Consider the following 20,853-nt stretch of genomic DNA (forward strand, 5'->3'; position numbering starts at 1 on the left):
CGGAGCATGCAACGTCTTGAAGACGAATGCTCGGAATTGCTCACTGTGAGCTTCCTGCTGCTCTCTCATCCAAGCGCTCGAGCTGCACTTTCTTTAAGGCGGAGGTGGTCGTTGATCCCTGTCGCGCCAAGCAAAGGCCTGTGGTCCAAGCTCTCGTTCGTCGTAGGCACCGCGAAGCTGCGTCAACTGCCCGCTTCCTCCGCAACCACAAACACGACCTCAATTCCATCCTGACCTCTCGCCCTTCGTTCGCTCCCGAATCTCCGTTCCTCTCTCGATATCCTCTCACCTGCGTGAAATTCGATACCTCATCTCCGGCGCCTAACCCACCATGGCAGGCTTCGACTTCAGCAACCACAACCGCAATGCCGCTCTCCATGCCCAAGGTGTCCCTCTACCCAAGGCCACTAGCACAGGAACGACCATTGTTGGCTGCCTGTTCGACGGCGGTGTAGTCATTGCAGCAGACACTCGAGCAACTAGCGGTCCCATCGTAGCAGACAAGGTACGGAGCAACGCCTGCCCATCGTCCTTGGTTGGCACTAACACGTTGTGGTAGAACTGCGAGAAACTGCACTACATTGCCCCTCAAATTTGGTGTGCCGGAGCAGGTACCGCCGCCGACACAGAGTTCACGACTGCCATCATATCATCCAACCTAGAGCTGCACGCTCTTTCGACAGGCCGCAAACCCCGCGTCGTAACATGCATGACAATGCTCAAGCAGCACTTGTTCAGATACCAGGGCTACATTGGCGCATATCTTGTCGTTGCGGGCGTCGATCCTACCGGCGCACACCTCTTTACCGTCCACGCACACGGCTCCACAGACAAATTGCCATATGTGACCATGGGTTCTGGATCGCTAGCCGCCATGTCGGTGTTCGAGACGCAATGGCGTCCTAAACTGACCAGAGACGACGCTGTAAAGCTGTGCTCCGAAGCTATTCTGGCCGGTATCTTCAACGACTTGGGATCGGGAAGCAATGTCGATGTGGCGGTTATCACAGAGGAGAAGACGACGTTGATGCGGAACTTCATCACTCCCAACACGCGGGTGCCAAAGGAGAGGAATTACAAGTTCCCCAAGGGTACGACGGCGGTGCTGAACGAGAAGATCATCACGAAGGAGGAGATTAGCAAGTACGTTACGGTACACGAGCTAGAGGACGAGAGTGTCACCGCTACGGCGGAGAAAATGGAAGTGGATCAGTGAGAGCAAAGGGATTGATTGTGATGGACCATGAGATCGGAATCGAACGTACTCAAATATAGAGGCTGCACTCTTGGCATTGTCGCCAGCATCGAATTTTGGTACTGGGAACTCATGTTCCTGGAGTGATAATAGGGTTTTCTCCGTGACACAGTCTTCTCTTCTTCCATCCTACGGCGGCTTCGCACGTTGACATGGAACTTCCTCTGCACTTCCACCGTAGGTTAGATTGCCTGTTTGGCGCAACTCAATTGGGTACAATCGAACTAGGTCACTAGAAACCTAGGTTTTGAGACAACCTATACCTGGATGGAGGCGCTGTGAAGCCTATCGCAAGGGCTGTCAAACCCGCGCAACTCCTGCCCCTTCAACTGGACGTTGAAAAGTGGAAACACGCAGTAATACTCCAACTGCTGAAGAACCAAACCCGACAATCTTGAATGAACTCATTACATGCTCTGACACAGAGCTCCCAATTGCCATTCACTCCATCCCCCCACAAGTCCATCTACCTACACCTCTTCTCCACGATGTTAACACCATGCTCCTCATACTCCTTTTTCGAAATCCACAACTGATGAAAACTCCCCAAACTCGCCAATATACTGCCCCCAATCCACGCCGCATACTTCCTCTCCACAATACTCCCCGGGGCAATGATTTTATTCCGCGTACTGGGATACATAGCATTCAATTCCGCCAGCAGCCTATCATTGAACTTGTACAGCAGCGTCGAACCGCCCGTTACCACAATGTTGGCCAGTAACATGGGTCTCTGATCTGCATCCACGCTCGCCAGCGCAGCCTGCACGAGCTTCGGAATCGTATGCTCGTCCTTGGGGCGCGGGTGTTCGGCATCGGTCTGCGCGGCGGAGGCGTCAAAGAGACCCTCTGCGGCCTTGAAGCGCTCAATCCCGAAGACCTGGTTCCAGCCGTCGGGCATTTCGAAGGGGCGGCCTGGTTGACTTTTCGCGATCTCCTCGTTGGGACCGACCGAGAGGCGTTGGGGGCCGGGCCAAACTTCGACGACAGATTCTTTGAATTCGGTGAGAACGCGGTCTTCTTCGTGGTGGCGGAAGGAGGAATGTGGAGGAGGATCGAAGGAGCGGTAGACGGCTTGGGCAGGAGCGCCGGCGTCGACGGCGGTTTTGGATTTGACGAGATAGTGGGGGGTGATCTGGATTTCGGGTTGGGCCTGCTTGAAAAGCAGGCGGATTTGCGAGGACACGAAGTTCCCTGCCAGCGGGGATTTCTGGACGCCCTTTTTAAGGACCATCCCGTCGAGGACGGGGGTGACGGAGGTATGGGATGCGCCGACGTCGATGATGATGCCGGACGCTTTGCCGGAGGCGAAGGCGGCGAGAACGCCGGTTTTTTGGAGGTAGAATGCTGGCGTGCCCCATTCTTCCATGGCTATTTCGATAGCTTTTTCGCGTGCTTTGGTGGGATTCCAGCCTGGTTCGGTCATGAGCAGAGGGCTGTCTTCAAGCGGCTTCTCCGTGCTTTCTACCGCAACCTCCACGTCCACGTCCATGGCATCCGGATCCCGATTTCCACTTCCATTCTGCTCATTTGCAGAGCTCCTTATTGGTGGGCGCTCCCTTGGCCCTGTCAATCGCGACGTTATGGCATACTGCCAGAGCTTGGTTGCGGTGTCCCAGTCTTCCACGATGCCGTCGGCACCCCAGGGATTCTTAATCTGTAGGTTCGCTTGAGGATTGTGGATCGCGTTTTCGCCGAAGAGGTACTGGGGCCCAGAGTCCGAATCGATGTAGCCGTAGAAGGTTGGGCACACGGATTTGGGAACGTCTTCCCCTGCGAAGCCGGCACGGGTTGTGTTGTATCCTGGGTCGAGGACGATCGCGGAGACTTCGTCTATGGTTTGACTCGATTAGCTTTGTGTCATTGCGCAGAGACGGGGGGAATGTACCTCCGGCGTACTCTCCCGCAGGCGCTGTGGAGGAATTGAGAGCGTTCATCGCAGGCTCTCAGCGTAGACGCCGGGGTTCTCTGGATATAGACGCCGAATCAATCTTTCAAAATGACGCGTGAATACCAGGTACAGTGCGCAGGATAGAGCGGTGGGTTGTAGATGGCGGGGGTTGGTTGTGAAGGAATGGTCGCATTGCGGAGCTCGAAAGTTTGGCGTTGGCGCGAGCTTGTTGAACCTCCGATCTATCTCACAGACCGCGCCGAACCCCTCGCCGTGAGCACCAGGTTCAATGCGTCCGTCGAACAATACTATGCAATGATATGAGGAGGATTAGGCTTCGATACTAACGACAATGCCGCTCCAGGAACTGCGGCGACTGTTCGCCCTCGAGACGCTCGATACACGGTTCTTCATTCCGGCCACGGCACCCCCGAAGGATGCGTTAGAATTGGCAGATCTTAGCACTGCGAAGCCCAAGTCTAGACAAGAAGGGCAAGTAAAGGGAAAAGAGACTATAGGGAATGTACAACCGTCGAGGTGGAACAGTCCGGAGTTTTACTTCTACTACCTTATACACATCATATGTGTCCCCCTGATGTTCAAGGCTGTACACGATGTGTCTCAGGGTACGCATAGATTGAAATGCATACTGTTTAGAAGACATTGACTGATAACCAGTGTAGAGTCACACCCAAACTACTCCAAGTTCTCCCATCTATTGTCCGGCGGCTGGATTCCTGGCCGAAAAGTGGTACGTACGGTATTCTATGGTGGAGGTTCACCAACGGCTGACCAAAGCAGGACAACTCGGATGCTCAATACGCTGGATTCCGCCAAAATGTCCCATATTTACTACTTCTTGTCGTCATCCATCCGCTTCTTCGAAAGGCCTATGACGGCTTCTGGAGGGCAGGAACCTACACGAATGTCCGGCCCAACGCTGGCCTTGAGGGACACCTCACCCAGGGGTTGACTGCTGCATCCGCGGCGGAGGCTCGCATGGAGCAACGCATCTCGTTTGATGTGCCCTTCTCCGTGATCTTCCTTGCTGCTCTACACGGGTTCTCCGCCTTCAAGATCATCACCATCCTATATCTGAACTATGCCATCGCGAAGAAACTTCCTAGGAACTACATTCCCGCCGCCACTTGGATCTTCAACGTGAGTATCCTTTTCGCCAACGAGCTATGCAGAGGCTACTCGTATGCTTCCATATTCTCATTTGTCCTTCCATCTTCGCCAGCGTCGGAAAAGCAGGGAATGCCGAGAAACGTTGGACATACCCTCGACAACTATGGCGGCCTCATCCCCAGATGGGAGGTTCTATTTAACTTCACCGTTCTACGCCTCATCAGCTTCAATCTGGACTATTATTGGAGTCTGAATTCCAGGGCCGGCAGTCCGATAGAGGTGAGTTCCCGCACCATCCCCTTGCCGGCAAGCTAATGACATCAAGAAGAAGCAGCTTGATCCCTCCAACCTCTCCGAACGGGATCGCGTCTCCATCCCCGCCAAATCCACCGACTTCTCCTTCCGTAACTACTTCGCCTATACCATGTACTCGCCCCTCTACCTCGCCGGACCCATCGTAACCTTCAACGACTACCTCTCCCAACTGCGTTACAAACCTTACAGCATAACCCCAAAGCGCACCTTGCTCTACGCCACCCGCTTCCTTCTCTGTCTCCTCACCATGGAAGTGATGATCCACTACATGTACATGGTCGCCATCTTCAAAGCCCAACCCGACTGGACGCAGTACACCCCCGCCCAACTCAGCATGCTCGGCTACTTCAACCTCAAACACATCTGGCTAAAGTTGCTCATCCCATGGCGTTTGTTCCGCCTCTGGGCGCTGCTGGACGGCATCGATCCCCCGGAGAACATGGTCCGCTGCATGTCCGACAACTACAGCGTCACGCAATTCTGGCGCGGCTGGCACCGCTCGTTCAACAAATGGACGCTGCGATACTTGTATATCCCGCTCGGCGGCAGCGCTATGCCGGGTGTGTGGGGGAAGGCGCGCGCGATTCTGAATTATCTCGCCGTGTTCACGTTTATTGCCATTTGGCATGATATTCAACTTCGATTGCTGATGTGGGGTTGGCTGATTACCGTCTTCGTTCTTCCGGAGATCATCGCCAGCGCTGTGTTCCCGGCGCCGAAGTTCAAGGACCGTCCTAATGTGTACCGGGTGCTTTGTGGTGTGGGCGCCGTGGCGGAGATTCTACTGCTCATGGTGGCGAATTTGGTCGGGTTTGCTCTGGGGATGGATGGGTTGAAGGGGCTTGTTGCTGGGATTATGGGGAGTTGGACTGGTTTAATGTTCTTTTGGGGGGCGTGTGGAGCGCTGTTTGTAGGTGTGCAGGTTATGTTCGAGGTGAGGGAGGCGGAGAGAAGGAGAGGAATCAATATGAAGTGCTAGATATCTGGTAGATTGCTGTTCGATTCGTTGTCGTATAGAGACATACCCATTAGCGTTATTAGTCCGCATCAACCCATCATCTAGGTTCCCTAAAAATGAAGAGGATGAATGGTCATACTGTGAGATACTTCGCTCATGTAACATGTTACATTTATTCAAATCGCACGCATATGCTATTTGTGGCTCGAGAAATTGAGCCGAGCTGTCAAATGCTGAAGCTAAAAAGAACAAAAAAGTGACAAAAGCGTGGGATGAACCCACAGCCTTTCGCAGATCGTTCCAAAGATTCCGTAAGTGCAGTTTTGTGCGGAGCTCGCGGCCACTTCTGGTAAAAGGCAAGAAATGGGTTCGTACAAGTTCTCGCACTGCACGCTGTATGTGCTAAATAATAATAATATATAGACAAAAGAAATGGAGAAAAGGTAGTGGTGGCGGCCTCCTTCGCTTAACTGGCGCGCGCCTGCCTAGTGCCTCTCCCCTTCTCCTCCAGTCAACCTCCTCCCATCCATTGGTACAAAAATCATGCAGTTATGACTGCCCAACGCCTTTTGCGGCAGCTCGATAAATCCAACAACCGAATTCTCGATGATATCAAGGAATACAGACTGAAGTGCGGACATACTCTGGAATATACGACTTCATGATAGAATTACCTATTTCGTAAGGATGCCAGATCTCGTGCATCCCGCGGAAGTTGATGCTCTATCGCTCAGCCTGTGAACCTTTGCGTCGCATCTCGAGGATCTGGGCTTGCGCGCTTTTTTAACGCTGGCACTCCTCGATGCTCAGACGCCTTGGCCGCGCATGAAACGTCTTCGCGTCGAATTCCACCACCGGACGGGAGCTGGTATTTTGTTGGACCACGAGGAGAAGACCCAAACTCCGAGAGATTTAAGATAGACGATGAGCACTACCCACCACTGTTTATTACAGACGAGGACAGGAGAATCGACGATAAACATACGGATTTTGAGGAAGAATGGTATGGTGAAGACGACCGTTGGCAAGATATGTTCCGCACGGAGCCTGCGGCAGACCGAATGGAACCACTTCTGGCCAGTTTTGCGGAGAAATTGAAGGTGTCGACCGGCCTGGAAGAAGCAGAATTATTCACCTATCTGGACTGGTGTCCTTATGAAGAGCAAACGTCTGTATATCGTCCGACTAACGGGATCTACGCCTTAAGAAGTCCCTTTTCTGTTTCTTCCTTATCATATTTCCTTTCATTGTCTTTCTTTCCCTTTGTATTCCTTTCTTTCTTTCCTTAATATTTTAGTTTATTTTATTCCCTCTGTTTTCCTTTTCTTTTGTCTTCTAACACAATTACTGTTTATAACATACTCCAGACAGCAGACAGTCTGTCATTCTTTAGACATCTCGTTTCCGTAAGTATATCTTATTTAACACCTTCCGGACATCCGCCTAGCTATCCTACCATCGCCGGGCGAGATCTCCGGCGCTGTTCAGGGCCCGGGGCTTATAGAGCAGCTACCTTCTTAACGACCTGTTGAGAAGCATACAAAGGCTTTCCTGGCTTACTCGTTCCCAATCTTGCATTCCTCTAACACTGGAACACAACAAGATCACCTCGGGCAAATAGTGGATGTGGCTGTACCTGTACAAAACAATGTACCGGTACATGCCCGGTACAGCAGGAGCCAGCTTCAGATTCCCCCCAGAGTTTGGGTTTGGGCTCGAGTCTTTCAAGCCTTTGCATAGATCCTTTATGTTCGTTTTTCCCTTTGGCTTATTCCTCATTCTTTCAAATCACTCACCTTCACCCACCAACTTCCTCCTCCCCAACTTCTCCTTCTACGGCAGGTGAAACGGTGGAGATTTGATCCGGCCATTCCCTTTGTTCGACAGCTCTTTCTTGTACTGTGCGTAGTCACCACAGGATCGCGAATGGGCACAGGTTGTTGCCGCACATAAGGACTCTCTCTCCCTTTGTCCTTTTATCCTTTGTCGTATACGAACGTGGGACCATTCTCTTCCATTTCATGCACATCCATTCATGGCTCAGACATTCGTTCCTCTCTGTTGCTGCCGCGACGTTAGCGCTCCTGCCCAAAGCAGCTAGTGCCAGGTCTAGTGGGTCGTGCCTACCATATTTGGCTACAAACGCTCCTCCCTCCCTTGCTTGACCGCAACCTTTCTACACTCTTTCTTCTGTCTTTTCACATCCTTTAACTTCCTCTCTTCAGCTTCTCGTACCCACACTCGTTTACTCTCCCCGACGGAGTCTCAGTCATTCCTTCAACTTCTCATTCCTTCACAGCCCTTCACTCCCTCCTCGCGCGGGCCGTGTCTCGACTTCACCTGCGCCGTTTTGCTCAGAGGCTGGCCGGCTGGCCACTTCGTCTGCCTTGCTTTGCCCCGCCCAATTCCATACACACCTTTTCCGGCCGGCTCACAGTGTGCCAGGCTCTCGTAGGTAGGCATCTCCTCCTCAGTTGCCTATCATTGCAGCTGTCTGCCTCGGACCGCCAGTCCGCAGTGCCCTATCTGTATCCCTTCCCACATTGAGTGTTGACTAACGTCGCTGGCCGGCCTGAAGAGCTCCTTCTTTGCACTTCATCGTATATATTACGGCGTCATTAAGAAGCCTGGAGCTGTCTTCATCATGCAGAACAAGCTGTTCTTCGGCACTGCTATTGGTGGTGCTCTCTTCGCGAGCATTGTCTCAGGACTTCCGCACCGTGAGTAGCCGCTCCCTGGATAAACACAACCGCTTTGACTGACTTACCACCAAGAGCACAATCAGAAGCGTGCCATCACTACCGAGGTCACCTTCACCACCGTCACTGTCGCCAATGTCATTGTCTACGTCGACGAGGGTGGTGTCCCGGTGGAGACCACCACCCTGGGTCTAGCTACAAGTATTGCACCCACCTTTGTGGAGTCGACTTTCTCTGTCTCCAGCGTCTTCGAGGTCCAGCCGTCTGCAACTGAGCATGCAATCGGCAGTGGCCTTCCTGTCTCGACTCCTCCGGTTGTTCCGACCTCAAGCAAGGAAGTCTTCGCTTCCGACGCTCAGTTCGAGCTGACTTCGCATATCCTTCCGGAGCCTGTCATTCCCAGCACGTCCGAAGTCAAGGCTCCGTCCCTTGCGACTTCTACGACTTCTACGACTTCTGCGGCACCACCACCCCCGCCAGCGAGCTATGCAGACCCCAAAACTTCCGAGGCAATTGCTCCTCAGCCAGCGACTTCGGCCATCCCAGAGCCTTCGTACGGTTCCCTTCAGCCTTCTCCAGTTTCGGCCCCCCAACCTCCGAATGCAGACGATCGCTTCCCAATCGGCATCACGTACGACCCTTTCAAGCCGGGAGCTTGCAAGACTGAACAAGAGGTCCAAAACGAATGGGAGCAGATGAAGAGCTACGGTGTTGTTCGTATCTATGGACGCGGTTGCAATACCATCCCCACTGCCGTTCGGCTCGCCAAGGCGAACAATCAGAGAGTCTTTGCTGGTGTCTGGATGAGCACAGGTGGAGACTCCGAAGATACGGACACAGTTGTTAAAGAACTCGCCGAAGCCGTTCGCACTCACGCAGGTGGCGACTGGAGTGTCATCGCCCTTGTCTCTGTCGAGAATGAGCGTATCAGTAACCGTCAATTCACAGCTTCCCATGTTGTTGATGCCATCAACCGAGCCCGACAGGCTCTGCGAGCGGCTGGATACACTGGGCCAGTTGGTGCAGTCGAGACCGTGCCTGCTATGATTGAAAATCCCATGATTTGCGAGGCTTCCGATATCGCGCTCGTCAACGTCCACACGTTCTTCGACTCCAGCTGCAAGGCCGAAGACTCGGGCAAGAAAATCGAGGACCAGGTGGCTCGCGTTAGAAAGGGATGCAATGGGAAGCGTGTTGTGGTTACTGAGGCAGGATGGCCGCACCAGGGAGACGCCAATGGAGTAGCAGTACCAAGTCGCCAGAACCAGCGCGCTGCCGTCGACTCCATCAAAAGCCGCTTCGACCACGATGTCTTTCTTTTCAACGCCTTCGATTCCCCGTGGAAGCGCGACTGGGCTGGATCTTTCAATGCTGAGAAGTATTGGGGTATCCATTAGTGAATCAAATATTCGACGTTGCGCAGTAGGCTTTGGCAACGTCGTCTTTATGGTGGGATCATTTCAGAATCTGCACCCGCAGATGATGCTATAGGTCAGGAAGACCTATTGGCTATGTCACGGAAGGCATTTCCTTGCTATCATGCATTATGAGGTTATGAAATGAAACGGAACATGGGTCATGTAGTATGAAATACAGCCGTCAAGGGTGAACTGGAGCCTTTCAACCGGTAGTCCTCTCGTGCTTTGTGTCGTTTGTTGGACGTGAATCTGAACCTGGTCTTTTGTAATTGTTGCTCGGGAGAAGGTCTACTATCTAGGAAGCATGTCCCTGCCTCATCCGACAGTATATTGTAAAAAACTGCAGGCAGGGAGCCTCATATCCATCAGCAAGGAAGGGCAAAGGGAAAAGGGAAACGCAGAGAGGGGAGGAAGACCGACGAGGAGAGGGTACACACCACAACACGGGAGAAAACGACACCGAGAGCCTTCTGCCAGACCCTCGATTGTCCGGCTGCAGTACTGTGTAAATAAACGACATGAATGCCACTCATTCCCATTCACGCCCCATTGCATCCCATCGACCATTGCTAAATGCTGCCCCGCTGCCAAAATACCCCCACGACTCCAACTCCCAAGCACCAGGGACAGAAGTAGGATGCCACAGCAGCAGCAAGGAGTCCTCATACTCAAGGGAAGACAGCCAAAGAAAAAAAAGGAAAAGGAATATATGCCGGTCCACGGACGTAAACGTAAGCGCAACAAAGGAAATCGGAAATCGCTCTTCCCAAACAGACGGAAGAGAAAAAAAAAAAAAAACGAAAGGGTATCCACAAGTCCATCATCCATCGCTAGCATCCCCCATGCCCATGCAAGCAAGCACCAAAAAAATTCTCTGCCCATCTAAACACTCCTCTCCGGACTCTCCCCCTCGGCCACAACCGCAGTCCCCAGCCCCCGATCCGGACTCTGCAACACCAACTGCTCATGCCTCCTCGCCCGGATGAAATCCGAAACACTCTTGATCAAGATGAACCACCCCACAATCATGAGCGCATACGCCAAAAGATCACTACTCGTGATTCCCGCACTCGCCGGAGAATCCGCCGCCCCCGCCGAGGGAGAACCAGGCAGAGCATTCGGGTCGAAGTTGTGACTATTAGGATCCGCCGGAATCGCATTCGAATTGGGGTCCGGGTAGTCGTTTACCGTGTCGCTTCCCGGGTTCATGGCCGCCGAGCTCTTCATCGTGAAGCCCCACTGGACGAGCGTGATGCCCAGTCCGGCGCGGGACCCGTTCTTGGCGGCATGTGTGGTGTGGAGGAGGTAGGTGAGGAGGAAGCCGACAAACTGGAAGGACATGGAGATCATTGCGTTCCACACGAAGCTGAAGAGGGAGCCGACGGGGAGGCCTTCGACGTAGACTTCGTCGCCGAAGGTGCCGGGGGCGAGGATGGTGGTTTCCCAGTATGGAGGTGTAGCATCGGCGGCGGCTTGTTCGTACGTCTGCGACTGTCAGTTAGAATCCCAATCCTCCTTTATAAAAGCATGAGGATGCATGTACGTACCGGAGGCTTCTCCTCCAGATCCTCTCCCGGTGTCGGTTTCGCGCTCAGATTCGCCCACACGCCATCATTCTGTCCCCCACCATATATCCGCCCAGCTCCCGCCGTAGCCCCGCTCGAAGGCTGGAAAACCGGCAACTGCGTAACTCGTCTCTGGATCCCGCCTCTCGGATTCTGGCCGTTACTCCCGTCGTCGTCCTCCTCCTCACTCTGCGGCTGGCCCCGCATCAACCGCTGCCGATCATCCAGCCCATCCCCTTCGCCATCGCTCTCATCGTCTGAAGGCGAGTCAAACGCGTCTTCGAGTGTGCGGTCTTCGTCCTTGGCGAGCGGGTCGTCGGCGAGGAGACGTCGGGAGTCGGCGTTGGGGGAGGAAGCGCGGCTGTGGAAGGAGGGTGGCGGGCTGTTGGGGATGGGGTATGTGGGTTGTGCGGCGGCGGTCACGGGTGACGAGCTCTCCTCGTCGTGGTCCGATATCTGCATGCGTACAGCGTCAGTTTGCGGTCGAGGAGAGAGAGAGAGGAGCAGTTTGGAGCTCAGGAGACGGGGGCGGACTTACGCGCTCATATCGTTGCGACGGCATGCTGAAGACAGCAAGGCCGATGATGATCTAGTACGAAATGCGATGTGCCAGTCGAGTGTAAGATGGAAAGAGAAAAAAGAGAGGCACAGCAAGGCGGTAGGTCAGTCGGATGTTGGCAGGCGAAAAGGCACGGAGGGATGTAGGTGGGAAGTGGTCGGTATGCTGCGTGTTTCGTAGGTTGCAGAGGGAGTCCGGCGGGAATCCTTGGAACGGGGCAGCCCCTTCCATCGATTGCTCAGCCACCTTACGTGAAGCGCCACATCTTTCGAATGGGGAAAAGCGCGGGCGGCACCAGCGGCATGGCCAGCCCTGATCCGATTGCCGCGCGCGCAACTTGCTCCATTCTCAAGTGAGGTCACAATTCAGAAAATATGTCGAGCTCCGTACGTGAACCCTTCTAATTGTGCTGTCTGACCTTCTCCTTGCAAGTGCTAACTGTTTTCCCCAAAAAATAGACAATAGCAAAACACTACACCCGCCTCCTCACCCTCTGGCCCAAAGACCCCCTCCGCCGCGAACCCTTCACCAAGGTCATCGAGCGCCGCGCCGCACCCTACGGCGTGCAGCCCTTGCGTTCCCCTGATTCCAAGAGCGCGACAAACGTAAAGTCAGAGGGAAACCGAACAGCTGCAGCGTTAAACCCTTCGCGCGAGCTTCCCCAAGTCAACGCACTCTACTCTCTGCTGTCCAACCGCTACTCTACGCTGTACCCTACGTCGCCGGCTTTGCTGAAGCCGGCGAGTAACCCGGAGCATTATGACAGGTTGATAGCGGATATTGAGAGGGCGCCGAATAAGAGCTGGTTGCAGGCGATGTGGGATAACTGGAAGATGAAGATTCGGCGGAGCTGAGGAAGATGATGGGATGAGGAAAGGGAGAGAAGAGATGTAAGATTTATACGGGCTACGAAGAAGATCTTCTGTTGTTTTGATATATTGCGGAGAAGGGATTTCTCAATGCTCCCGAAGGAGGAATATGGAGGAGAAACTACGGACAATGAAGCCCGAAATACCAGAAAAAGATCCGTCCTCGGAAAGAGATGAAACAGCGTCCTGCATAGTGCGGTATTCAAGGACGGCCACATGTATAATACATGTATTATCAGCCTGTACGAGTGGAGAGTTCACCATTATAGGGTAGAAACCCAGCAGGGAAGCAAACACGGTAGCGTAAACAGTTAGTTAGTCTCTGGAACTGACTAAAGAATTTCAATCAAAAGTATAAAATCAAATACGACAGTTCTGGTAGGGTATGACAGTGAATCACACCTACCTCCGTCTCAAACGCACTTCCAGGTTGCTCAGTGTCGCCATGAACGTGTAGGATTTTCAAAAGGATCAGGAAGCCACATATAATAGACTGGACCAACGCGATGAAGTGCACACTGGAAGAGAGATGTAGTGGGTGCGTCATGCGCAGTAATTAAACTGGTCGTCCTGATCAAGATGCAGGAGAGACAATGTGAAGATATCCCTCTCACCTGCATTCCTTATCCCCATCATATTCCTACATTTTGCATCCGTTCCTTTCCCAGCGGCTCTCAGTGCCACTTCTTGGGAACTCTCCCCGGCATGTTACTTGGCCAACCTCACGGACCTCCTCGTAGGCGGAGTATTCTCCTGCTCCACCCCCTTCTTCGTCGCCATCTTCTTTCCCTTGACACTCTTGCGCTTCGGCGTCGGTTTCCCGGGTACGAACTCTGGATCTTCATTGTCACTGTCGTGCTTGGCTTTCGCTTTGTTCTTAGTCGGCGTCTTCGTGGTAGTAGTGGTGTGGGAGAGCGTGTTGTTATTGCTGCTGAGAGTCTTGGATGCGAGAGGGAGGCCGTTGGTGGCAGGAGCCACTGCGTTGCCGTTCGTTCCGTTGATCTGACTCTTCGATATGTCAATGGCACCATTGACTCCGTTGATGATATTGGCATTTCCGGCGTTCTTCTCCTCTTCGTCATGATCACCGTTACTGCCCTCGCTATGAGCGGCTCCATTCAGCACCTTTCGAGTCAGCATACCCACTAAACGAGTTTTGCGGAAAGACATACTTCATCGTGATCAGCAGCATCCGGATTCGCAAGCACAGATGGCGGATCAGACACATCCGTCATGCCTGAAATGTTGGAGAATGGGGACTTTGGAGCCTGGCTCTCACCCTCAACTGTGTCCCCATTCTGTAGATTTTCTACACCAGGCGTTAACACAATACTCGGCAAGCACATACGGAAGGTAACATGAAGATACCGGCCATCTCCTCACCGTTTCTCATCGTCCCCAGCGTCAACCTCGCCATTCCCAGCTCCCTCATCACCTCTGCATCAGTGATGGTCCTTCCCCGGAAAATCGCATCCGGATACTCGATTCCCACACGACGATATGCCTCCTGCAGTGTATACCCGGCACCAGTCCACCACGCTCCGATCAGAATCCCTTCCAGTCGGCCTTGAAGCTGGTCTATCGTGCGCTCGTCCCAGTCCGGGAGCCAGCCCTCGCGCAGTTCAGTGTGGGCGGCATGCCGGAAGGATTGTTCGTCGACGAGACCTTCTCGCACCATGTTCTCGAAGATGTGCTTGAGCTGATCTGTGCGATTCGTCGTCCAGTCTTGCAATGCAGAGTGGTAGGAAGCTTGCTGTTCGGGAGCAAGCGACGCCGAAGCAGCCGTGTGGGAAGTCAGTGCCGGTACATCTCCATCCGATCGCCCGCGCCCTCCTGAAACATGATCACTTCCACCGTTTTCATATGTTCTGCCATTCACATCGTCCTCAGAATCAAATAGCGAAGCAGACGCCGGCAGTGGAGTAGGGGGTCCCGAATCCGGTCCTGTGCCGAAAGCATGATACACTGCCGGAGTAAGCATGTACCCAGCATGTACATCAAGTGGTAGTGGTAGTGTAGACTTACCGCCCTCCTCATCCTCAAACCCAAACTCATTCGACTTATATGTCCCGTCGTAGAATTTCTTAGATCGTTCGGTCAGGTTGGTGAAGTCAGGTAATTTGGGTTGCTTCTCTGAGCCATGTTGCGCCATGACGAGGTAGAATGGGGAAGGTAGGTAGAGGTTGGCAAGGAACGCCGCAGGCGTTGCTACGAATCGATATCGCTGCGACAAGAGTCTCGTTGGTACCTGATCTCTTTCACTGCCAGCCAGACACCTATATCGCCCTCCAGGTAAGCGCAATTGACCTGTCCTCTCAATCGCCGTACGCTCGTCTCCAGTTCCCAGGCAGCAAGCCGCGTCGTCGACTAGACTCTTTTCTGCGGTTGCAGAGGGTCAAGGTAAAACCGAAGCGAGGTTGTGGTGGGTTGGTGACAAGATTATCCTTACCAGTGTCGCTGAAGTAATAGATAAACAAGCTGTGGTCAAAACATTGGAACCTCACAGGTGAAAGACTCGCAAAAAAGGAAGGCGCGGCTCTGGACCTTCCAGCTTGGCGACGCAGTCACCACAGGAGAAGAACCAAAGAGCAAAGAGCAGAGAGACACGGTGAGAAGAGTAAAAGTTCGACCATTTGAATGACGGGCAAGAAAAATTGTGAAAGCCCAAAAATGGTACAAACTGATAGAGACCGATGAGGATTCCTGAACAAAGTACTTCCCAGCCGACCTATTCCGGTTCCCGTACCTTCCCCATGCCAAAGTGCCACGATAAAGTACATACACGCCCCATTAATATGCTTGTGAAAACAGAGATCGCTGCTATCTACGATCTTCGTGAGGGAAACATGCCATGGGACCTTTCTAAACAGTCAACGCCGAAACAGCCGGAAGAAGGGAAAGATGGAATCGTGACGTCTCCTAAGAGAGTGCCACCCCATGCAACGAATCCCGGGAGAATACAAATGCTGATATCGTACAGAGACATTGTACAAAGAACAGCTGCTCGCAGTCGTACGATAAACCAGTGTCCCGAAATCAGGAAGAAACGGGAGTCGCGGCAGCCGTGACGGGCTGGCTCGTCGGCGCCTTTGCTGCCATGGTTTGAGCCAGCTTCTCACGTTCAAGCTTCTCTTGCTCCATTGCAGCGCGGTCGGCCTTGGTGACACGGGGTTTGCGGACGGTATTACCGCCGCGGGAGCCAGGACCTCCACGGGAACCAGGACCTCCGCGTGAACCAGGACCGCCCCCTCCCCGCGATCCAGGTCCGCCGCCGCGCCCTCGTCCGCGTCCAGACGTTTCGCCACGGGTAGAGCCACCACGGCCACGGCCTCGGCCACGTTTGACGGTGCCATCTTCCCTAGAGGGTGTCAGTTAAGTGGAGAATCAACAGAGGGGGTGAGCACCTACCTCTCCACAGTGGGCATTTCATCGGGCGGGATCAGCGGTCCGTTATAGATGAAGAAGCCATCTTTAACCATGAGGGCCTTCTGCTCCCACGCCAACTCGGTGTCGTCTATGAAGTCATCATCTTTGTCATAATCCTCTTGCTTTCTCTTGCGCCTCTTCTTGACGCCATTGGCGCCGACAGCCTGTTCCTTCTCCGTTCCGCCCATTTCGACGTTGCTCTCGCCGTCGGAGAGGTCCAGAGACATGTCGTCGTTGGAGGCAGCACCGGCAGCCTTTTCGAGAGCGTCGCCTGCTGCGGTCACCTGGCGTAGACGCTCCCTACGAGCAGCCAGTTTTGGATGCAATGCCGTGAATCCGTAATTCTTTTCGACCTCCTGAGCGTAATTGATTGTGACATTGTTCTTTCCTTTGACGGGGAACCGGAGCCAGATGTTGACGCCTTGAGGTTCTGCAGGCGCACTGGAGGCACCATTGACGGGCCCAAACGGAGTGCCAGACAAGAGGCCGCTGCCTGCGGGCAAGGGCGGCAGCGTGTCTTTGAACTGAGCTACCTTGGTGGCGATTGGGGTGGTCTTCTTTTGAGGAGGTTTGTGCGCGTCGCTGACTGTTGTGGCGATTGAGGCTACGTCGACCATGTCAACGTCCTGATTCACGGTGCTCGTCTCGTCTGGAATCTGCGTCGCGGGCTGGGACAGCGGCTGCTTGTCGGATCGCGAGGCAGAGGGGCCAGGGGACGCCGGGGCAGAAGTGACGGAGATGTGCTGCTGTTGTTGCTGCTGCAGGCGGGGGATCTGGTGGTGGGAGACGGAGCTCGTCGGATGCAGAAGATTGGCGAGAGCAGGCGAGACGCTTGCGCTGAGCATGCTGGAGGGCATGGCGGGGGGTACTGAGGCGGGCCCTTCTACGCGGCCGCGGTCGGGAGTGCTGGGTGCAGGAGGAGAGTATGGCAGTGGTGGAGGGTTGGATACGGGTGCCGGATTGCTCGGATTGCTTGGATTGCTGGATGCGCGAGGCGCCTGCGTAACGGCGGGCGGGTGCGCCGAGGGCAACTGCTCGTGTTTGACGGCGTTGACGGGTGCAGGCGCAGCAGTCGCAACAGTCGCAGCATTCTGAGTTTCGGCCAACGTCTGCCCTGGCTGGGCGGTGGGCTTCTCGTCGGTCGGCTCGACAATGGCTGGGGCGTCGAGCGATGCCTTGGTCCTTCTCTTGCGCTTGGGAGGCTCTGCAGCTGGGTCTTTAGGCTCTGCGGGCTTGCGTGGCTTCCGTGTCTTCTTCTCGGGGGCATTGGGATCCTTGGGTTTAGGCTTGGGTCCGGGTTTCTTGCGCGGTAAGCCAGCTTGTGTCAATCGCGGCGTTGTTGTTGTTGTGGTTGAAGACTTTGCCGTTGTGGTGTTTGTGGTAGTGTTGGGGTTGGGCCCCGGCGCGGTAGTGCCATCAGCGTTTGCAACACCATTCTTCTGCATCGCAGCGCCCATCTCGGGAGAATGAGGTGGGCTGCTCAGGCTGTCGCGCGACGACGCGGGCGACGCCATGGCAGAGACGGAATATTCTTTTTTTTTGTGTTTGCCCTTTTCGAAAATATATTTCCGCGATGCAACAGCCGTAGAACGCTGGATGGGCGGCGAGTGTAGAAGTGCAGTTGTGCACTGGGTAGAGTGCGCCGTGACGGAAAAGCGGGCGTGTAGAACACCAAAATGGAACTCGAGATTCGTCGCCAGTTGAGCGAGGGAGCGGGGGGCAAAGCGAAAAAGGAATCAGAAGGGTTCAATAAACGGCCCGGGGCCGGGGAACATCAAAGTCACAGTTTCTCGGAAACGCAGAACACCGAATCGACGAATTCCAAGGAGCCAGAGGTTGTGGCGGGTGGTGATTGGGGAAAGAGAGAAAGGAGAGCAGAGGAGAGAAGAAGAATTGACAGAGAACAGGTTATTATGATGGGGGGTGCTGGGTCTATATAGTACTGATGGGTTCCCTCCATAGGAGACGGACCCAAGCACAGGCAGAGACAAGAGACAGGCAGGCGGGCAACTACGCCAGATGATCACTATCGAAACTGCTCACAGGGCTGCCACTGGGCAAAGTGCGCTTGGGCGTATTTCCCCTACTTTTGCTTCTGCAAGAAGCTGCGAGATGGCTTACTTGAAAGAAAAAACAACCCGAAACCGCCAACATTGCGACACTGAAATTCCAGCTTTATCTTTTGATGTCTTGTAACCGTCGTAGACGCCGATGCCCATGCCTGACTCCATAATGAAACGCGCCTGTCCCGTTCTCTCCTTTTAGGCGCAATCTCATTCATGTCGTGCAATTGATGCCCATACATGTCTGCCACGTGATATCAAGTGCACGGTCCTCACTTCTTACATGGATCCTACCATGTCAATGTTAGGTGGTGGTCTAGGAACTTACAGTACCATCCCCCGATGGGATTTACAGCATGCATGCAACTCGGATCAATTATTCAGAGATATAGAGACACTCCACTTCTATTGGAAGGAGACGCTGAGAATTGCTTTATCCTTGCCATCAATTGTAGACTGCAAGTCAAGAAGAAATCCTAAACCGAAGCTGACCTAGTGCCACCACGCGTAGTCGCCGCAAACCCCTCTCCATATCGTTTCACCACTTCGCACCTTTCAGAGACGATAAGGGTGCCCATAGATTCTGCGTGGATATGCATTGCATGAAATAGAGCCCTATCTCCCAGATATAACACATCCATGCCGTCGCATTGCCTCCGAGAGAACAAGCATCTCAAGAGCAAATGATAAGCGCACCTCCCCACCAACGCCAGTCGAAACCATAACGCCATATTTGGTATACATGCCGATCTCAGGACAAACAACCTAGGAGCTCTTGCTCTTCTTTTTCTTCTTCTCCTTCTTGCCCTCGCCCTCTTCCTCCTCTGCATGCTTCCGCTTCTTCTCCTTCTTCGACTTCTTCTCGTCACTATCCGCATCCTTGGACTTCTTGTCCTTCTTTTTCTCCTTCTTGTCCTTCGATTTACGGATTGCCTGCTCGGTGGCTTTCGCCGTGATACCATCCGCCATCACCACGTCTTCGGCCGCTTCCGCCGTGGGGTCTTCGCCAATGTCGGCCATCACAGAGTTCATCGCTGCCTTCATGACATCCGCGTTCTTCGCCGGCGGCGCTCCCGTGGCATAGAACTCGATCCTGTCCTCCACCTGTTTTCGCAGTGCCTCTCCAAACTTCGACGTTGGCACCTCCGAGAAGTTGTCGATCCTGGACGCGATGGAGCACTTGTTCGCGAGGAAGCGTGATATTCTGCCCTTCGATTTCGCCGCCGTCTTTCCGATGAACGAGCTGTGGTAGATCAGGCCATACTTGGGCGTGTTGCCCTTAGTCTTCAACGCTCTAAAGAGAGCCTTCTCGGCACCCAGAATCTGCACAGTCGACGCAGGATACTTGGACAGATTGGTCAAAGAGCCAGCCTTTGAAATCAGACGCGCACCGACGCTATCTCCAATCAGTGCTGCCAGGTTAGGGGCTACGGTTGCCATCCTCGAGGAAAGATAGCCCGAGAGGGACTTTCGATAGGCGGCCAAAGAAGCAGTACGCTCGGCAGCCTTCATCACCAGCTCCTGATCGGCTTCGGACAAATCGCGGCCCATACTCGTTCTTGCCGCGGAGATGATGGCCTGTGCCACGGATTCATCGTCGTTGACAATGGCAGCCAACGAGTGTAAATCATCGTTCGAGAGATGAGACTTGTCGCCTATCGCGAGAACCAATTTGGGGTACTGTTCGTTGCTGCTGACAATCTTGGCGAGTTCGGGGAAGTGCCATCCATACTGCTCTTTAAGCTTCATAGCGAAAGTGTTCAAATCTTTGTCAATTTGATCAAGGGTAGCGATAGCCTCTGCAAGCACTTAGTACAAACCCGCCCACAGAGCGGCCTTCTGTGATACGTACGGATGATGTGGTTATCATTTTTCTGTACCGAAAATTTGACCTTGGCGCCTGCCACGACATTAGCTACAATGCGGCCGAAGTGAAACGAGGTACATACGAGAGTATGCGTGACCAAGACCAAGGATGGACCGATCAATGTCTCCAGGCTGGAGCTGCTTGATCAATTTCTGGCCGTGCTGCCGAAGACCTCTCAGCAGATCTGCGACCACCTCGCTCGTCTCGCTTGTCTCGACGTGCAGATTTGGAAATGCCGCTTTAATGCTACCAGCCAGATTTCTAATCGCGATTAGACCGAGTTACCACCAAGGCTTTGAATTCTATACCGTTCACCAACTCCCAACGTTATTGTCTTCCTTTTGCCAGCTTTCGGCAGGTTGGTTTCCAGCGCTGCTTTCAGATAATCCGACATAATGCCTTCGGAGACATCGTTGATTTCTAGAGGCCATGAAATTAGTATGGAAGTCTGTGCGCCGGAGTTAAATGCGCCGACGTACCTCGAAGCGCGTCCTGAGTGCCTTGGAAAGGTGCGAGGCCCACAAGCTCGACCATTTTTCCGAACTTCGCGAGATCTTGGACGGCATCCTGGACCTCCTTCAGGCGGTTGCCTATGGTGTCCGGCTGGTGTACGACTTTGAAGATCTTCGGGCATCTGATTAGCTTTTTGAAGCTTCCGTTTGTGCAGTGTACCTCACCGCATATCCCACCGAATTCTCGTTCAATAGGTAGTCGACCGAAGACATGGTTGCAACAGTCGCGACGAGCGCACAATGGTTGTCGGGAGCGGCGCTAATGCTATTCCTTCTGGGAACGACGAAGATAGGTTATTGCAGGTGTGGGAGGAAAAAGTTCCAC

At 53.7% G+C, this 20,853-nt stretch overlaps 9 protein-coding genes across 9 annotated transcripts; 4 read left to right on the top strand and 5 right to left on the bottom strand.

Moving 5' to 3' along the window:
• Positions 1 to 191: 191 nt before the first annotated feature.
• Positions 192 to 1,505, top strand: EI97DRAFT_394765 (proteasome-domain-containing protein). Its single transcript, XM_033796310.1, has 2 exons — positions 192 to 505; positions 560 to 1,505. The coding sequence occupies exons 1-2, from the start codon at positions 332 to 334 to the stop codon at positions 1,214 to 1,216; spliced, it is 831 nt and encodes a 276-aa protein (XP_033655940.1). The 5' UTR covers positions 192 to 331; the 3' UTR covers positions 1,217 to 1,505.
• A 190-nt stretch (positions 1,506 to 1,695) lies between these two features.
• Positions 1,696 to 3,192, bottom strand: EI97DRAFT_414911 (actin-like protein-like protein 6A; the record flags this gene model as incomplete). The annotated part of the gene is made up of 2 exons (XM_033796841.1): positions 1,696 to 3,088; positions 3,144 to 3,192. 2 exons carry the CDS (start codon positions 3,190 to 3,192, stop codon positions 1,722 to 1,724), a joined length of 1,416 nt encoding a protein of 471 aa, XP_033655941.1. The 3' UTR covers positions 1,696 to 1,721.
• A 198-nt stretch (positions 3,193 to 3,390) lies between these two features.
• On the top strand, positions 3,391 to 5,672 carry EI97DRAFT_394773 (MBOAT-domain-containing protein). Its single transcript, XM_033796311.1, has 4 exons — positions 3,391 to 3,772; positions 3,830 to 3,897; positions 3,948 to 4,556; positions 4,603 to 5,672. The coding sequence occupies exons 1-4, from the start codon at positions 3,499 to 3,501 to the stop codon at positions 5,569 to 5,571; spliced, it is 1,920 nt and encodes a 639-aa protein (XP_033655942.1). The 5' UTR covers positions 3,391 to 3,498; the 3' UTR covers positions 5,572 to 5,672.
• A 2,522-nt stretch (positions 5,673 to 8,194) lies between these two features.
• EI97DRAFT_456807 (glycoside hydrolase) lies at positions 8,195 to 9,646 on the top strand (the record flags this gene model as incomplete). The annotated part of the gene is made up of 2 exons (XM_033800763.1): positions 8,195 to 8,270; positions 8,325 to 9,646. The coding sequence occupies 2 exons, from the start codon at positions 8,195 to 8,197 to the stop codon at positions 9,644 to 9,646; spliced, it is 1,398 nt and encodes a 465-aa protein (XP_033655943.1).
• Positions 9,647 to 10,549: 903 nt separating this feature from the next.
• On the bottom strand, positions 10,550 to 11,794 carry EI97DRAFT_372875 (metal homeostatis protein bsd2; the record flags this gene model as incomplete). Its single annotated transcript, XM_033795377.1, has 3 exons — positions 10,550 to 11,152; positions 11,215 to 11,688; positions 11,771 to 11,794. The coding sequence occupies 3 exons, from the start codon at positions 11,792 to 11,794 to the stop codon at positions 10,550 to 10,552; spliced, it is 1,101 nt and encodes a 366-aa protein (XP_033655944.1).
• Positions 11,795 to 12,127: 333 nt separating this feature from the next.
• On the top strand, positions 12,128 to 13,019 carry EI97DRAFT_431631 (uncharacterized protein). The gene is made up of 2 exons (XM_033797985.1): positions 12,128 to 12,177; positions 12,250 to 13,019. Exons 1-2 carry the CDS (start codon positions 12,166 to 12,168, stop codon positions 12,643 to 12,645), a joined length of 408 nt encoding a protein of 135 aa, XP_033655945.1. The 5' UTR covers positions 12,128 to 12,165; the 3' UTR covers positions 12,646 to 13,019.
• Positions 13,020 to 13,287: 268 nt separating this feature from the next.
• Positions 13,288 to 15,082, bottom strand: EI97DRAFT_252508 (uncharacterized protein). Its single transcript, XM_033794161.1, has 4 exons — positions 14,686 to 15,082; positions 14,044 to 14,625; positions 13,833 to 13,969; positions 13,288 to 13,785 (listed from the first exon to the last, which is right to left on the bottom strand). The coding sequence occupies exons 1-4, from the start codon at positions 14,810 to 14,812 to the stop codon at positions 13,369 to 13,371; spliced, it is 1,263 nt and encodes a 420-aa protein (XP_033655946.1). The 5' UTR covers positions 14,813 to 15,082; the 3' UTR covers positions 13,288 to 13,368.
• A 486-nt stretch (positions 15,083 to 15,568) lies between these two features.
• On the bottom strand, positions 15,569 to 17,733 carry EI97DRAFT_252488 (uncharacterized protein). Its single transcript, XM_033794160.1, has 2 exons — positions 16,069 to 17,733; positions 15,569 to 16,018 (listed from the first exon to the last, which is right to left on the bottom strand). The coding sequence occupies exons 1-2, from the start codon at positions 17,598 to 17,600 to the stop codon at positions 15,697 to 15,699; spliced, it is 1,854 nt and encodes a 617-aa protein (XP_033655947.1). The 5' UTR covers positions 17,601 to 17,733; the 3' UTR covers positions 15,569 to 15,696.
• An 874-nt stretch (positions 17,734 to 18,607) lies between these two features.
• On the bottom strand, positions 18,608 to 20,815 carry EI97DRAFT_414927 (Nop-domain-containing protein). The gene is made up of 6 exons (XM_033796842.1): positions 20,694 to 20,815; positions 20,496 to 20,640; positions 20,325 to 20,436; positions 20,099 to 20,277; positions 20,002 to 20,049; positions 18,608 to 19,948 (listed from the first exon to the last, which is right to left on the bottom strand). The coding sequence occupies exons 1-6, from the start codon at positions 20,739 to 20,741 to the stop codon at positions 18,915 to 18,917; spliced, it is 1,566 nt and encodes a 521-aa protein (XP_033655948.1). The 5' UTR covers positions 20,742 to 20,815; the 3' UTR covers positions 18,608 to 18,914.
• Between the last annotated feature and the right edge of the window lie 38 nt (positions 20,816 to 20,853).

This window comes from Westerdykella ornata, assembly GCF_010094085.1.
Source record: "Westerdykella ornata strain CBS 379.55 unplaced genomic scaffold EI97scaffold_5, whole genome shotgun sequence".
NCBI lineage: Eukaryota > Fungi > Ascomycota > Dothideomycetes > Pleosporales > Sporormiaceae > Westerdykella > Westerdykella ornata.

What these genes read in the sequence shown, in the direction of transcription:
- EI97DRAFT_394765 (XM_033796310.1), top strand. Translation starts at nt 332, where the DNA reads ATGGCAGGCTTCGACTTCAGCAACCACAACCGCAATGCCGCTCTCCAT. An exon ending in GTCCCATCGTAGCAGACAAG is followed by an intron (nt 506 to 559) that starts GTACGGAGCAAC and finishes ACGTTGTGGTAG; the next exon opens with AACTGCGAGAAACTGCACTA.
- EI97DRAFT_394773 (XM_033796311.1), top strand. Translation starts at nt 3,499, where the DNA reads ATGCCGCTCCAGGAACTGCGGCGACTGTTCGCCCTCGAGACGCTCGAT. An exon ending in GGATTCCTGGCCGAAAAGTG is followed by an intron (nt 3,898 to 3,947) that starts GTACGTACGGTA and finishes TGACCAAAGCAG; the next exon opens with GACAACTCGGATGCTCAATA. An exon ending in GGGCCGGCAGTCCGATAGAG is followed by an intron (nt 4,557 to 4,602) that starts GTGAGTTCCCGC and finishes AATGACATCAAG; the next exon opens with AAGAAGCAGCTTGATCCCTC.
- EI97DRAFT_252508 (XM_033794161.1), bottom strand. Translation starts at nt 14,812, where the DNA reads ATGGCGCAACATGGCTCAGAGAAGCAACCCAAATTACCTGACTTCACC. An exon ending in GTTTGAGGATGAGGAGGGCG is followed by an intron (nt 14,626 to 14,685) that starts GTAAGTCTACAC and finishes TTACTCCGGCAG; the next exon opens with TGTATCATGCTTTCGGCACA. An exon ending in GCTGGGGACGATGAGAAACG is followed by an intron (nt 13,970 to 14,043) that starts GTGAGGAGATGG and finishes CGCCTGGTGTAG; the next exon opens with AAAATCTACAGAATGGGGAC.
- EI97DRAFT_252488 (XM_033794160.1), bottom strand. Translation starts at nt 17,600, where the DNA reads ATGGCGTCGCCCGCGTCGTCGCGCGACAGCCTGAGCAGCCCACCTCAT. An exon ending in GAAATGCCCACTGTGGAGAG is followed by an intron (nt 16,019 to 16,068) that starts GTAGGTGCTCAC and finishes GACACCCTCTAG; the next exon opens with GGAAGATGGCACCGTCAAAC.
- EI97DRAFT_414927 (XM_033796842.1), bottom strand. Translation starts at nt 20,741, where the DNA reads ATGTCTTCGGTCGACTACCTATTGAACGAGAATTCGGTGGGATATGCG. An exon ending in ACGTTGGGAGTTGGTGAACG is followed by an intron (nt 20,278 to 20,324) that starts GTATAGAATTCA and finishes AATCGCGATTAG; the next exon opens with AAATCTGGCTGGTAGCATTA. An exon ending in TCTTGGTCACGCATACTCTC is followed by an intron (nt 20,050 to 20,098) that starts GTATGTACCTCG and finishes ATGTCGTGGCAG; the next exon opens with GCGCCAAGGTCAAATTTTCG.